The 14,035-nt window shown below is 38.4% G+C and overlaps 3 protein-coding genes across 7 annotated transcripts; all 3 read left to right on the top strand.

The window, feature by feature from the left end:
• The first annotated feature begins 2,001 nt into the window (after positions 1-2,001).
• LOC121783037 (heat shock cognate 70 kDa protein 2-like) lies at positions 2,002-4,954 on the top strand. Its single transcript, XM_042181074.1, has 3 exons — positions 2,002-2,456; positions 2,559-2,796; positions 3,169-4,954. Exons 2-3 carry the CDS (start codon positions 2,583-2,585, stop codon positions 4,791-4,793), a joined length of 1,839 nt encoding a protein of 612 aa, XP_042037008.1. The 5' UTR covers positions 2,002-2,456; positions 2,559-2,582; the 3' UTR covers positions 4,794-4,954.
• Positions 4,955-6,606: 1,652 nt separating this feature from the next.
• LOC121782878 (protein MICROTUBULE BINDING PROTEIN 2C-like) lies at positions 6,607-9,916 on the top strand. Its single transcript, XM_042180863.1, has 5 exons — positions 6,607-6,908; positions 6,986-7,069; positions 8,439-8,765; positions 9,259-9,480; positions 9,625-9,916. The coding sequence occupies exons 1-5, from the start codon at positions 6,720-6,722 to the stop codon at positions 9,775-9,777; spliced, it is 975 nt and encodes a 324-aa protein (XP_042036797.1). The 5' UTR covers positions 6,607-6,719; the 3' UTR covers positions 9,778-9,916.
• Positions 9,917-10,441: 525 nt separating this feature from the next.
• On the top strand, positions 10,442-13,802 carry LOC121781155 (ADP,ATP carrier protein ER-ANT1-like). 5 transcript variants are annotated; one of them, XM_042178862.1, is made up of 4 exons: positions 10,442-10,593; positions 11,468-12,010; positions 12,492-12,863; positions 13,180-13,802. In XM_042178862.1, the coding sequence occupies exons 2-4, from the start codon at positions 11,696-11,698 to the stop codon at positions 13,486-13,488; spliced, it is 996 nt and encodes a 331-aa protein (XP_042034796.1). In that variant the 5' UTR covers positions 10,442-10,593; positions 11,468-11,695; the 3' UTR covers positions 13,489-13,802. The 5 variants fall into 5 exon arrangements, with proteins under 5 accessions (XP_042034796.1, XP_042034797.1, XP_042034798.1 ...); XM_042178863.1 differs by having other exon boundaries at positions 10,462-10,593; positions 11,455-12,010; XM_042178864.1 differs by having other exon boundaries at positions 10,463-10,593; positions 11,721-12,010.
• Positions 13,803-14,035: the final 233 nt, after the last annotated feature.

The following is a 14,035-nucleotide window of genomic DNA, read 5'->3' as shown; positions in this document are numbered from 1 at the left end:
TTGAGAGACGTCTCCTCATGGATCAAACGCACAACGAACAGCTGATCGTGTCCCTTCATCATCTCCATCATCAATCAACAAAGGATACCCAATGTGGTCGGCAAAATTCCCTCCCAAAACGAAAAGCTTGTCCACGCTTCCAAGAATGCTCAAACATGACCTGTCATAGTGCGGAGGGATCAACCTCGCATCGGTGTCGAGAGATGTTGATCGTGGATTCAAACGTGTAGGATCCCTAACATGCAAATCCCCACAGATAAAGACAATCTCCTTCAAAGGTATTGGAAAGGGCTGTGCAACTTTATATCCAACTAATGCACATAGGTACCACAATTTTCACTCAAACAATTCTCTACAACATCGTGAGATGTTATTCGAGCAGCCTCGAGAGATACGACGACCTTCTTCACTTCCACAATGGAATCAAACTCCTCGCCATCATCTAACAATGTTTCTTCCTCTCCACTGATATAGGGGTTGCACGGTGGAGAGAACGCGACTGGGGGAAGTGGGACAACAGACATTGTTGTTGTTGTTGGTGGATGCAACGACCGGTCAGCCGGCCCATTTGATCGCGACGGAAGGTGTTCCGACTGCCCAGGACAATTTCTTGGTTGAGTGGCTGGAATACTCCTATGTTATGCCCCATTCTCATCGTCACTTCTCATATAGCTAACATCAACATCGTCTTCATATTCATCAGACCCCCAATAATCATTAGGGCAATAAACAGATTGACTCTTTCCATCACCGATAGTTGCCAAATCAGAAATCATGTCATCAACTTCTAATTTCTGTTGCCGGGGCGTCCAGCCGGGAGAGAGCGGATGATCATATGTAGGCGGTTGTGGTGGAGGTGGATACCAGGAATTCGCCGGTGGATAGGAGGGCTGCACCATTGGTTGCCAGTTTTGGTGGCTGAATTGATGAGAGTTCGGTGGAGTTATGTAGACTGGGGTTGTGTAAGGCTGATCGTCGAACCTATGCGCGGGGTTATCCCATGCAGTCGTTCGTCGACCCTGCAATCCGTCGTTATCTGCGCCGTACCCATCCCACTCCGTCGCAAGACCCCCCGGCTGACCGTCGAGCCTATGCGCGGGGTTATCCCAGGCAGTGGATCGGCGTCTCCGAAAACCCTCGACACCCGCGCCGTTTCGATCCCACGGCTGCTGCTCAATTCTCGGCCGCTGAATCGCGCTCCTGGCTGAAGGGCCGACGAACTATAGTTGCTGATGTGAAGCGATGGTTTCTCCGGATCGGTCCCACGGCGACGCACCAGGTGGGGCAGCGTGCAGCGGTCCAAGTGAAGGGCTTCCGCCGCCAAACCCTAATCTGTCCCTCGTCGAAGTTGCTGTTGCCGACGTGAAGATTGCAGTCTGTCGTCCAGGGTCAGGTCTCTCCAGATGCCAATTCTCATCCGGCGGGTCTGGATCTGGTCACGCCGGATGTTGCGCGATCGCTGCGCGTTGCTCCGACTCATCGATTCTTGCTTCCAATCTAGACAACGACGCTAGCACATGCTCGAACGCCAGCGTCGGTGAATTCATCGCCAGGGACGACGCAGATTGCGCCTCTCCCCCGACAATTGCACCAGCGGCAGTCGCCGCAATTGGTTCCGTCCGATTTGCCGCTCGATTCTCCATGAAAGGTGAGTTCGACAATGAAAGCGCCAGTTGTTAAGGACGTACTCCTTAACCTCGCACGAATTCGTCCGTGAAGTCGTGGGAACCTTTGCCAGACGATCAACAACGACAAGAACTAGGGTTTTGAATTGTAAAAGAAAAAGAAACTAACTTGAATTCTCTTATTTCATTAATTGTCAATTATGAAATATTCCCACATATTTATAATGTGGAACCAATAAATATAATCTAATCTTAACCAACTAAGCAAAATATACTATAGAGATATTAATTACTATCACTATGCCTTAAATGATTAGCCTTACCTTTTTGACTTAGGCATAGCAGCTTTGTCTTCTGAAGATTATGGCTCCTTATTTCTTGCTGAAATGCAAGTCATATATGTGGGGATTTGTGAGTGTGTAAGTGATATTTTTGGAGCACACATTGTGGACTTTCTCTTCAACCATCTTGCCTATAAAAGGAGCATGGGAAAATGCCTTTGGTGCAGCACCACTACTACTTCAGAACAAGCTTCAAAGCTTCTTCCTTCTTCTCTTTTGTAGCTTAGGCTTTCCAATTCCATTATCCTAAAATATTGGTGTTAGCCTTTTGTAATCATCCTCACATTTAGTGAAATTTTCTCCTCCGGCCGTGGACGTAGGTCGCATTGACCGAACCACGTAAATTCTTGTGTCCACTGTCCAATTTATCTTTCTTTCTCTTGTCTTTGCTATTACAATTTTTGGGTTATTAGATTTAACCGGAACTCCGATTCCTAACATCTACTCCTACTTTTTGCTCTGTATTTCAGATTAGGGTTTTCTTTTCCAGGTATGACGCTTCATTTTCTCTCCTCTTTCCTTGAAATTATCACGTTTTCGACAAACATTTGGAGCATTAGTTTTGATAATTTTTGTGTTGCTTGAGTTATAGCTCTGTTTATCCTTGGCATCATTAATGGCTGGAAAGGGCGAAGGACGTGCTATTGGGATCGATTTGGGGACGACATATTCGTGCGTAGCGGTGTGGAGGCACGACTGCATTGAGATAATAGTAAACGATCAGGGCAACCGCACCACACCGTCCTACGTTGCTTTCACCGACACTGAGCGTCTAGTCGGCGACGCCGCCAACAATCAAGCCGCTAGTAATCCAATTAACACTGTTTTCGGTGAGTTTTCTCTTCTGTCATTATCGTTAGCATTTCATATTTTGGTGTACATGTACTTCGTGTTATGTGTGTGAGAGATGGATACTGAGGAAAATATGGAAAACTTCAAACATTGCTTTTGAATGTAATCATACTTAATTGTTTACGTATGGTATTTATAAAAAAATATTAATGTTGATCAATTTGAACTTGTGTATGTGTGAGTAAGGGTAGTTTTTTATCCAAGTTAAATCAGGATCAACTGTTGATGAAGTGGGGAGAGGACTAATTACTGTAAAATGTGATTGGAGCAGGCGCTATTAGCTCCATTGAGGAGATGAATATTGCTTATGCACTCCAAGTCTCTAACTAGTTGAATTATATGTTACATAGATGCAAAGAGGTTGATCGGCCGCAAATTTAGTAACCCAACGATTCAAGATGACATGACGTTCTGGCCATTCAAGGTCATATCCGGCGCTGCCGACAAGCCTATGATCATGGTAAATTACAAAGGGGAGGAGAAACAGTTTTCAGCTGAGGAGATCTCTTCAATGGTGCTCTCCAAGATGAAGGATATCTCTGAGAAATATCTTGGATCAACCGTCAAGGATGCTGTCGTGACTGTGCCTGCTTATTTTAACGACTCTCAGCGCATGGCGACCAAGGATGCTGGAGCTATTGCTGGCCTTAATGTTATGAGGATCATCAATGAGCCTACTGCTGCAGCCATTGCATACGGTCTGTTTGAAGGGAATACGTCTGTTGCAAAGAATGTGCTCCTTTTTGACCTTGGTGGTGGCACGTTTGATGTGTCACTGGTGACGATTAAGGCAGGCATCATAGAAGTGAAGGCTATTGCTGGTGATACTCATCTTGGAGGCCAGGACTTGGACAATGGGATGGTGAATCACTTCATAAAAGAGTTCAAGCGCAAGTATGGTAAAGATATAAGTGGAAGCCAAAGAGCTGTTAGGAGATTGAGGACTGCCTGCGAGAGGGCAAAGAGGATCCTCTCCTCCACTTTCCAGACCACAATTGAGATTGAAGCATTGTTTGAGGGGATTGATTTCTTTACAACTATCAGTCGTGCTAAATTTGATGAACTTAACGCGGGTTTATTCAGCAAGTGTGTGGAGCAGGTGGAGATGTGCTTGCAGGATGCAAAGATGGAGAAGAGCTGCGTCCACGACGTAGTGCTAGTTGGAGGGTCGAGTAGAATTCCCAAGGTTCAGCAGCTGTTGCGGGACTTGTTCAATGGAAAGGAGCTGTGCAATAGCATTAATCCGGACGAAGCTGTGGCATATGGTGCTGCTGTGCTAGCTGCCAAGATGAGCGGTGATGGCAATGACATGGTGCGGAATCTGATTGTTTTGGATGTTACTCCTTTGTCCCTTGGTACTGACGTCGATGGAGATATCATGAGCATAATTATTCCGAGGAATACAACTATCCCAACCAGGAGAACACAAGGTTTCTGCACAGTGAAGGACAATCAGACTAGGGTGCGGGTTGAAGTGTACGAGGGTGAAAGAAGCAGGACAACAGACAACAATCTGCTTGGGGAATTTACGCTCGATAACATTCCAGCAGCACCTAGTGGTTTTGCTGATATCCAAGTGTGCTTCGACATTGATGTGAATGGTATCATGAATGTGTCAGCGGAAGTAACGGGGACTGAATTGAAGAAGAACATCACCATCACTAACGACAAAGGTAGGCTGCCCATGGTAGAAATTGAGAAAATGATTATGGATGCCAAGAAGTACAAGGAGGAGGACGAGGAGCATAAGAAAAATGTGAAGGCGAAGAATGCTGTGGAGGACTACGCCTACAGCTCGAGGGACACCATCAGAAGTGCAGCCAGACTCTCACCAGTTCACAAGAATAAGATGGAAGATGCTTTTGAGTCTTTTATGCAGTGGTTGGAGTCAAATAAACATGCAAAGGCTCATGATTTTGAAGACAAGATGAAGGAGCTTCAGACCATTTTCGACCCGATTATTGACAAGATGTAGCAAGAATCAATGCACTATTTAGAGTTGTTTGGCAGGATCGTGTGGTTGTTTTTGTTCCCTTTTGCTGGTAAGGCCAAAACTTGCTATGAAATTATATGTCAATAAACAAATCTTGCTTATTGTAAAATTGCAATGTATTAATGATTTCAAGTGCTTATGTATTCTGACAGTGTCATATATCTAGCTTAGTAAAATCTGGCTTAGTAGTGTCTTATTTCAAAATTCTAAATTCATTAATCAAACTCCTTTCCTCTTAAATTTTACATGACGTCTTGGAGTTGTGTTTCCAAACGTCAATTTTTAATAGAAACTTAAACATTCAATTGCATGCATGGAAACTGGTCGGTTAATACATAAATACAGTATATAATTTATATACTTTATTTATTTGTCTATTTCATTGACATTAACTCATTTAAAATTTATAAACTCATGTCCATTCAATTAATTTCTGTTAGTAATTACAAATGTTAGTAATTTTAATTCACTAATTATAGCAAATGAATTATTATTTGGAAAAAAAGTTAGTGGAATAAGGGTCCAACTTGTATATATTAGTTTTATATGAAATTGTATATATTAGTTTCATATGAAATGTGAGTGGAATGAGTTAGTGAAAGATTGAATCATATTACTCCCTCCGTTCGCGAATAGAAGTCTCGTTTTTTCATTTTAATCCGTCCGCGAATAGGAGTCCCGGTTCACTTTTTCCATAAATGGTAATAGGGACTCATCTTCCATTAACTCATTACACTCACATTTAATTTAAAAACAATATATACAAGTGAAACCCCTATTCCACTAACTTTTTTTCACCCACTTTTCTTAACGTTTCTTAAAACCCGTGTCGCCAAGAAATGAGACTCCTAATGACGGACGGAGGACGGAGGGAGTACCATTTATGGTGAAAGTGAATCAAAACTCGTATTCGCGGACGGACTAAAATGGAAAAACGGGACCTCTATTCGCGGGCGGATGGGTTATTGATTATATCTTGAAGCAATAGCTCACCAAACATTCTTTGATAATATATAATCTTTCACTAAAACATATTCCAAAAGTTAAGTATTTTAATTACAATGTCCATATTTACTATAGTATATCCTACCCTGTCAAAAAATTGTTGGAAACCACTAAATTTGGTCAATTTATAGCTAATCACACAACTTAAAAAGATAGTTATTGCTATAATAATTTGGACAATTTTTTCAACTGTCCCATTGCAAAAAAGACTAATGTCATACATATAAATATTTTTTTATGAATAGTTTATTTTTAGACGTTTTTTCAATTAAAGCGTCTAAAAATCAACTTATGAAGCAATTAAAAAAAATGCTAAAGTACATTAAAAATAAAGACACGAATGACATATGAATTTTGGCATTGAGATAATAGAGAAAATGTCAAAGTTATACTAATATGTTATAATCGGTTATTTTTAAAAGTTGAAGATATTGACTAATCTTAGTAGTTTTTTTTTTGCAATTTACCATTTTAAAAATGACTAATGATCAATTTTGTGTTAACCGAGTCCCTATTCTTTTTTTTTTTACTTTGATAAACTGACGTATCTCGAATTGGTAGTGTCATTTCTACAATTCAAAATATACTTTTTTCCTACAAATTAATTAAATAAGTGTACAATGTAACAATCCGACTAGTCAACATGATTGAAAAGGAAAATCTTTAATAGTTAAGGACGTACAATTAATAATTAATATCAAACAATTTGAAGTTTAAGTGATGGTATATTAAAAAATATCTATAAATAAAATATTCCCGCGGTGAATAAAATTATTTTCGTTAAAGATTTTTAGCCCCAAAAAGAAATTCAAAATTCAAGCCTTCGCTTTCATTCCCCAGCTTCATCTTCTGCTTGAAGAAAGTGGAAATTGCACTGATCGATCCATCTCCATTTCGAAATCAATGGAGGGGAGGATGTACGAATCTCAACCGCAGCATTTGTTGGATTTGCAGGACAGCACTGGTTTCGACCTCAGCCGCACGTTCTCCTCTCTCTCCGCCGCCGCAGCCGCCTCCTCCGCCACCGGAGGCGTCGATCCGGTTCTTTTCAACGACCTCGTGGAGATGGTCCCTCTCGTCCAGTCGCTAATTGTAACAAACCACGCCTATTTCACTTTGTTCCTCTTTTTTTTTGTTGTTGCTAATTTGATGTTTTTTTGCAACGGTAGGATCAGAAATCGAATTCATCGTTTACACGGCGGGGTTCTGTGATCTACACAAAGAGGCCTTCTAGAGAAGCCCTCTATAAAAAGGTAAAATACTCCCCCTCTACTGCGTGTGTGTGTGAACTTGCTGTAGCTGTGCCTTTTTGTTGAATTTGCTAATTGAAATTGCTTGTAAATTGATGCAATTTCCAATTCAGTATGTATTAAGTTTGAACAGTTATGCTATAATCTATTCCTGAACTCTTTAAATGAATTTCCAAATACTTACCCACAAAATGGAAGTGTGCTTGACTGAATTAGCTAAAATTAGTAGGTTGCTTAACTAATTAAGTGGAATCTATATGAGCATCTATTCACATTTAGTACAAACCAGCTACTTAGTACTCATGTCTCTGTGAAATAGCTAAAATTACTAGGTTGATTGACTTACAAAGTGGAGTCTTTTTGTAGTATAAACCAGCTACTTAGTACTCATGCCACTGTGAATTAGCTAAAATAAGTTGGTTGCTTAACTAAGTGTGGAATAGATATGAGCATCTATTCATATTTTGTATATAAACCAGCTACTTAGTGCTTGTGTTTCTGTGAATTTGGAATCAGTGTGGTTTTAGCAGCTTCATCTCCGTATTGGTGTAGGCAATGTGGTGTAGGAGATTTCTTAGTTTTCGATGCAGTGCTCATCATGGCAAGAAGTGTTATGACTTATATACTACTCCATACTTAGTTATGGAATGACTGATTTATTGGTATCAATATATCCAACTATACTTAATTGATGATAGATGGTTGGTATTGTTTAAGACATAGCTTTTGGACGTAGGTGATGCTAGGTGGTTGGTATCCTTATTTTTGTTCAGATGTGGCGTCTATAATACTCTTATAATGGCTTCCTTGAAGCTGAGGTGGTGCAGACGCCATATCTGCCGTGCAAAGTAAAAACAATGGAAATGTGAGTAAAACTAGCAGGGAGGAACCACTAAAAGCAAGAAAACAAAAGGAAATAAAGAAAAAAGTTGAATTCAGTAGTTTAGATGCTGCGAAGTAGTTTTGGCAGTGCTATTGGCTGCTACAGGCACAGTTGGAAGAGAGAAAAGAAATGTAAGATGAAACAAGATAAAAATCTGAAGAAAAAACATTCAGAGAAGACATAAGGAAAAGATAAAGAGTGGAGGGAAAAATTTAAAGGAAAAGGATGAAAAGAAATACTGGAAAGAAAATAGAAAAGGCTGTAGTAATATCTATTTCTCTTTTGGCTTCTACCGAAAAAGAACAACATGGTTTTCCACTATTCTGATGGACCTCAGTGCTTGAATAAACATAAGAAACTTCTGAGATTCAGTATCTAACTATTTCAGGAAGTGAACTTAGATCTTCTGCACATTTTTTCCTTATTGACTTCAGTTACTGATTTCGCCTAAAGAGTAAATTTATTTGCTGGTGTTTATATATGTTGCAGACAGCTGGAAGGGGTGCCACTCTTTCTACAAAAAAGCCCAGGGACCAGGGAGACAGGAATGCAGCCAACAGCGAAGATACGGAAGACTTATCAGTTTCCTCGAGGTCGCTGCTCTCTGGAAAGGATAGAGAAGAACTGGTGGCATTGAGGGACCAAGTAGAGGATCTAAAGAGGCAGTTATCAGAAAAAGATGAACTTTTGGAATCAGCGGAACATGTAAAGAATGAGATGGCTTCAGTTCAGACCAAATATGAAGAACTTAAAAGTGAGGCTGCAGAAAAGGACTCACTACTTAAGTCCACTCAACTCCTGCTTTCCGATGCAAAGGTATGGCCTTTCTTTTAAGTTATAAAGTTACTGTTAACAGATAGTAGTACATATTATTGTGTTCTGTACCTTGCTGAGTTTATTTATTTGAACTGGTTTTCCAAATTATCCTTCATTATGGTGTCTTGGATGGCCGTCCATTAACCCTACACTCTCTCTTCTTTTTGGCTTTACGATATTCATCAAATCTTATATCTCCAAACACTGAGCCTACTGTATACCTCTAGTAATTTTCAATCATATATATGGACTTGAAAGAAAGAAGAAAATTAGCAGCATATAAAGATGCTTCATCCCTCCCATGAAAAATACCAACTTCTTGATTTCTATTTAACTCGAGCTTCTTCATGGAAGTTGAATGTGATTAGGGTTAACATCACAAAATGTGATAGGCTTGCCCACAATATCTCTCTTTCTCTCTCTGAATCTTCTGTTGCAAAATTGATTTTTATTCTTTTATTTTTGAATTCTGAGGGGAAATTTCTGTTCACAGGTTAAGCTTGCCGACAAACAAGCAGCTTTGGAGAAGTTACAATGGGAGGCAATGACTTCCAACAAGAAAGGGGAGAGGCTCCAGGAAGATCTAGATAAGGTGCAAGGAGAGATATCATCTTTTTTGTTATTAATCGAAGGCTTGACAAGGAACGCTTCTGCCATTTCTGCTGGAGATTACGAGGACGACTTCCTCTATCCCGTTGATCAGAATTGCGAAATTGTAAGTCAATCATCACTATGAACTTCGAACTGGAAATTTTGTTTCTTCTTAAAAAACTTTAGATGCACTCATGTTGCTACGTCTGTAGTTTATGATGCCGATTTCCTGCCATATCAACACTAATCTTCTCATATAATTTTGCAGGATGATGAAATGGATATGCAGGAACTGGAAGATGCAAGGGCAGCTTATATCACTGCTGTGGCAGCTACGAAAGAATTGCGAAACGAAGAATCTATTTTAGCTGCCGCGAGAGCAAGGTTGCATCTGCAGTCACTAGAGTCTCAACAATCTTAATATATCTAAATGAGTGATGATATTTATATTGAATATATATTTCAAGAAACTGTATTGCTGTATGTTGAGATGGTACTGTAATTGAACAATACATGGTTTTGTTAGTTTTTTCTTTAATGAAGAAGTGATTCTAATAGCATACTTCTTCCACCTATTCATTAAGTTGGCTATATTTAATATCTTCATTATTTCACTTTATTATTCTTCTTTCATGGTGTATACACTAATGAATGTATCTGGAGTATAATTTTTATAGTTAACTAATCGATATAATTATAATTTTAAAAATATCATTACAAAATAATGTGTACAAGTTTTGCTAACATAACTCGAAATTAATAAAGTAAAATTAATTAAATTATGTAATTAATTAGTTTATCTAATTATAGAGTGACTATGATCGATAAAAGACCCAATACACAGTTGCTTAATACTCCCTTACCAATATATCCAGCTAAATAACAACATTCTTAGAATTCAATGTTATTAAATTCATCAAAATATTCAAAACCACGACTTTTTTTTTCAAAAAAAATTATGTAAATGGGAATTTTTAAGTGATTAGTATGCGATGTAATGTCATCGACATTATCCTGCAAATAGTATAATAAAATCTCCAATAAATATTGAAATGAGGCGCGAATTCGAGCAATAAAATTAGTGTACACTTTTTTATTTTAATTTTTTATTCTCCATTTGTTTTTATATGACAAAACCACATAGAATCAAAAGATAATTAAAAACTGGAAAAATGGACAAAATTTGAAGCTTGAAGAATCGACGAACAGAATCTACTTCGCAAGACCTTTGCCCCAAGTAAAAATCCTCCCCTTTCATTTGCTTTTCCATTTTTATTTTGTTTTTCTGTTCATGTATATGCATTTTTTATTTCATTCTGATTTTAAGCTTCCATTTTACGAAATCATGGATGTTCTTCCGGTAATAATTGAATGATTTTTCAATGGTGAATCTGCTAATTGGATTAGGATATGAAGAGTTACTGAGAAATATTTTGAGACAACGTGAATGGATTGGTGTAACCACCAGCGAAAATATTTGATTTTGCTCGAGAGTTTCGCAAACAAATTTAATCGTTTCTGAGCAACGAAGTAATAAGCTAATTTCATAGCTGCATAGATGAAAATCATGAAATGACGTTAGAGATATTTTGCAATCTGTTTTTCTGTATTTCGTTGAAAACACTAGATAAACTCGGGGAGTCAGCTCGAGATCTTTTGCAATCTGTTTTTTTATCTGATTACTTCTAATGTTGGGGTAGACTAGAAATGCAATTTTAGTTCTAATTTCCTCAATGTTGCCGAAAACATTGAAATCTGGAGCTTTCCAATGTCAATGTTGCGATTCAGTAGACTTTTACAAACATAATCGTAAATTGTTAAACACTTTGGTTGATTTATAAGTGTTCCTATCATCCTATGTGACCACACCAAGTTTCTTTTCCAGATTATTATTTTTTTTAATAGATATCAGATTCAATTAGCAACCCCCTCAAATTTCTAAGTGTACATAAACTATTGATTCCACCTTGTTATGAGATGAAAAAGGATTTTACGTATAATTGGCTGTTTTAGAGTTTGAATGCTGTTCTCTGGAGATCTAATATCCTATATGCACTCATATCGTATTACGATCCTCCTTTGTGTTACCTTGTCTTAGTTTCTTGGTGCAGTGAAGAGATCCATTTTCTATATTTTGAATGTCGAGTACACTTCAAAGCAGACAATTCACTTGTTTCTTCTGCTTAAGATACTTGCCACCTTTCAGTTTTGGAGTATCAAGTTACTATGCCACCACAGTTTAAGGAATTTCCTTTTCCTTTTCTTCGAACTTTATATAAAAATTTCTATGAACAGTCATGAAATAGACCGATAAAGTAGAAAGCTATACATGTGTAGTTATGATGTGTGCTTGTGTTCTCTCAGGGCTGAAACTAAAAAGGGGGGAATGGTCTGCTATGGCGAAAAACTCTGAGAAGTTCTCAGTAGATTTCGTCCTAGGAGGGACTGCAGCTATAACAGCAAAATCTGCTGCTGCGCCGATTGAGAGAGTGAAGCTTTTGCTGCAGAACCAAGGAGAGTTAGTGAAGAGAGGACACCTTCAAAGACCTTATGGGGGTGTTGGTAATTGCTTCAAGAGGGTCTACAGGGAGGAAGGTGTCTTGTCCTTCTGGAGGGGTAATCAGGCTAACGTTATAAGATATTTCCCCACACAGGTATGCTTTTACTTCCTTTTTTTAATAGAAAGGTACTCCATAATATTAGTTTATGGTGTTGTAGTTTTCGGAAAGCTTTGGTACATTTTTCTTTAATGAATGAATTGGTTAGAGTATCACTGCTAATTGTTTCATGTCTGTAATATACATATTATTAAAGAATCTGGCAATTTCTTTAATTGGCCTCCAGTTAGGTGCTCTAAATTTTGCAGTAATTGAATCATTAAGAGTTTTTTTGGATTCCTTGGGGATAATTTCTTCCACTGCATTGTTCTATTCTTGTATAATCTATCAGTTAATATCCTTTGTTCAAAAATGCGTTCAGATATTTTATGTAATCACCCCCCTCTACCCGTTTTCCATTAATCATTTGTGCATATGCAGACTGTTTGATTTCAGCCTTGCCTTTTTTTAGGTTAAGAAAACTAATGTGTTAAAAATTCGTAAGAAAAACTAATGTCTTTCTCCAAATTTTCTGCAGGCCTTCAACTTTGCATTTAAAGGCTACTTCAAAGGCCTATTTGGATGCTCAAAAGAGAAAGATGGATACTTAAAGTGGTTTGCTGGAAATGTTGCTTCGGGGAGTGCTGCAGGAGCTACCACTTCTTTGTTTCTTTATCACCTAGATTATGCAAGGACTCGATTGGCCACAGATGCTAGGGAGTGCCATATCAATGGAAAACACCAATTTAATGGGCTATTGGATGTTTATCGTAAAACCTTGTCAAGTGATGGAATGGCAGGTCTCTATCGAGGATTTGGGGTTTCGATATTGGGAATTACTCTTTATCGTGGAATGTATTTTGGGATCTATGACACCATGAAACCTATAGTTTTGGTTGGACCTTTTCAGGTGTGTGAATCTTACTTGTACTTGAATTTCTCCCTGGTGGGATTTGATTGCATTTGATTAAGAATGATTAGTATGAAGATACTTGTTTCTTCTTTCAGCTATAGAGTTTGAGATAAAAAAAATCCGTGAAGTTTTCTGTATGCATGATTTTTTTCCCTTTTTGGGCGAACTCTTGTAAATTGAATAAATAATCAAATAACCCAAAACTTCTCTGAACAATATATTTTGAGCTGTAATGTGAAATCATAAATTCTCTGCTTTACCTTGGTTCTTATAAACTTGTAAATAAAAACTGAACATAATCCGAACATTGCAGGACAATTTTGTTGCTAGCTTCTTCTTGGGCTGGAGTGTCACCACTGTTTCTGGGGCATGTGCATACCCATTTGACACTCTACGACGGAGAATGATGCTCACGTCTGGACAATCAATGAAGTACCACAGCGCCAAGCAAGCGTTTGTTGAAATTGTTCGGGTTGAAGGTTTTTCAGCACTGTATAGAGGAGTCACAGCGAACATGCTACTAGGTGTTGCTGGGGCTGGAGTACTTGCTGGATATGATAAGCTGTACAGAATTGTAAATAGACCTAATTATAGCCTCAGCTCTCAGAAAGCCTTCAAATGAACCCCATATGAGGACTCTTATAGTAATTAATTCTCACCAGTGTTACTCAACTTGGAGGCCGTTGTTGCAAATATGTTGGTAGTTACAAAAGTTGAGCAAAATACGTTGGATGCAGCTCTCAGCCATTGGATTTCTGATTGGAAGCAGGATTTATCTCCTTGGCTGCTCCCTATTACATTAACTTGGTTCATTATTGCTGAAGTATAGATGAATATATAGCTTGTAGCGATTCCCTGGGCAATCTTTGTTTTCAATGTACAGTCTTATGATGCAAAAGAATATTGATTTATCCGGCCATTCTTTGTTTATCGTCAGTTCTCTTATTCCATTGTGTGGACATTATACTGTAGGAAGCTTTGTGGCATAAGATATTTAAATTGCAAAACCATTCCTCCCCTTTTCTTTTGCAATTTTGCGTTTTTACAGTTTGAGTTTCCTTACTACAAGCAAGCATGGTGCAGACACTTTCATAATATGAAAATGGCGCTGTTATTTATCTTGCTATTATTACACACACTTAATTATTGACTGATACCGATGGCATGGT

Source organism: Salvia splendens, chromosome 20, assembly GCF_004379255.2.
Source record: "Salvia splendens isolate huo1 chromosome 20, SspV2, whole genome shotgun sequence".
In the NCBI taxonomy this organism is placed as follows: domain Eukaryota; kingdom Viridiplantae; phylum Streptophyta; class Magnoliopsida; order Lamiales; family Lamiaceae; genus Salvia; species Salvia splendens.
The sequence above is the reverse complement of the archived record's forward strand: the minus strand, read 5'-3'. Positions and strand labels throughout refer to the sequence as shown.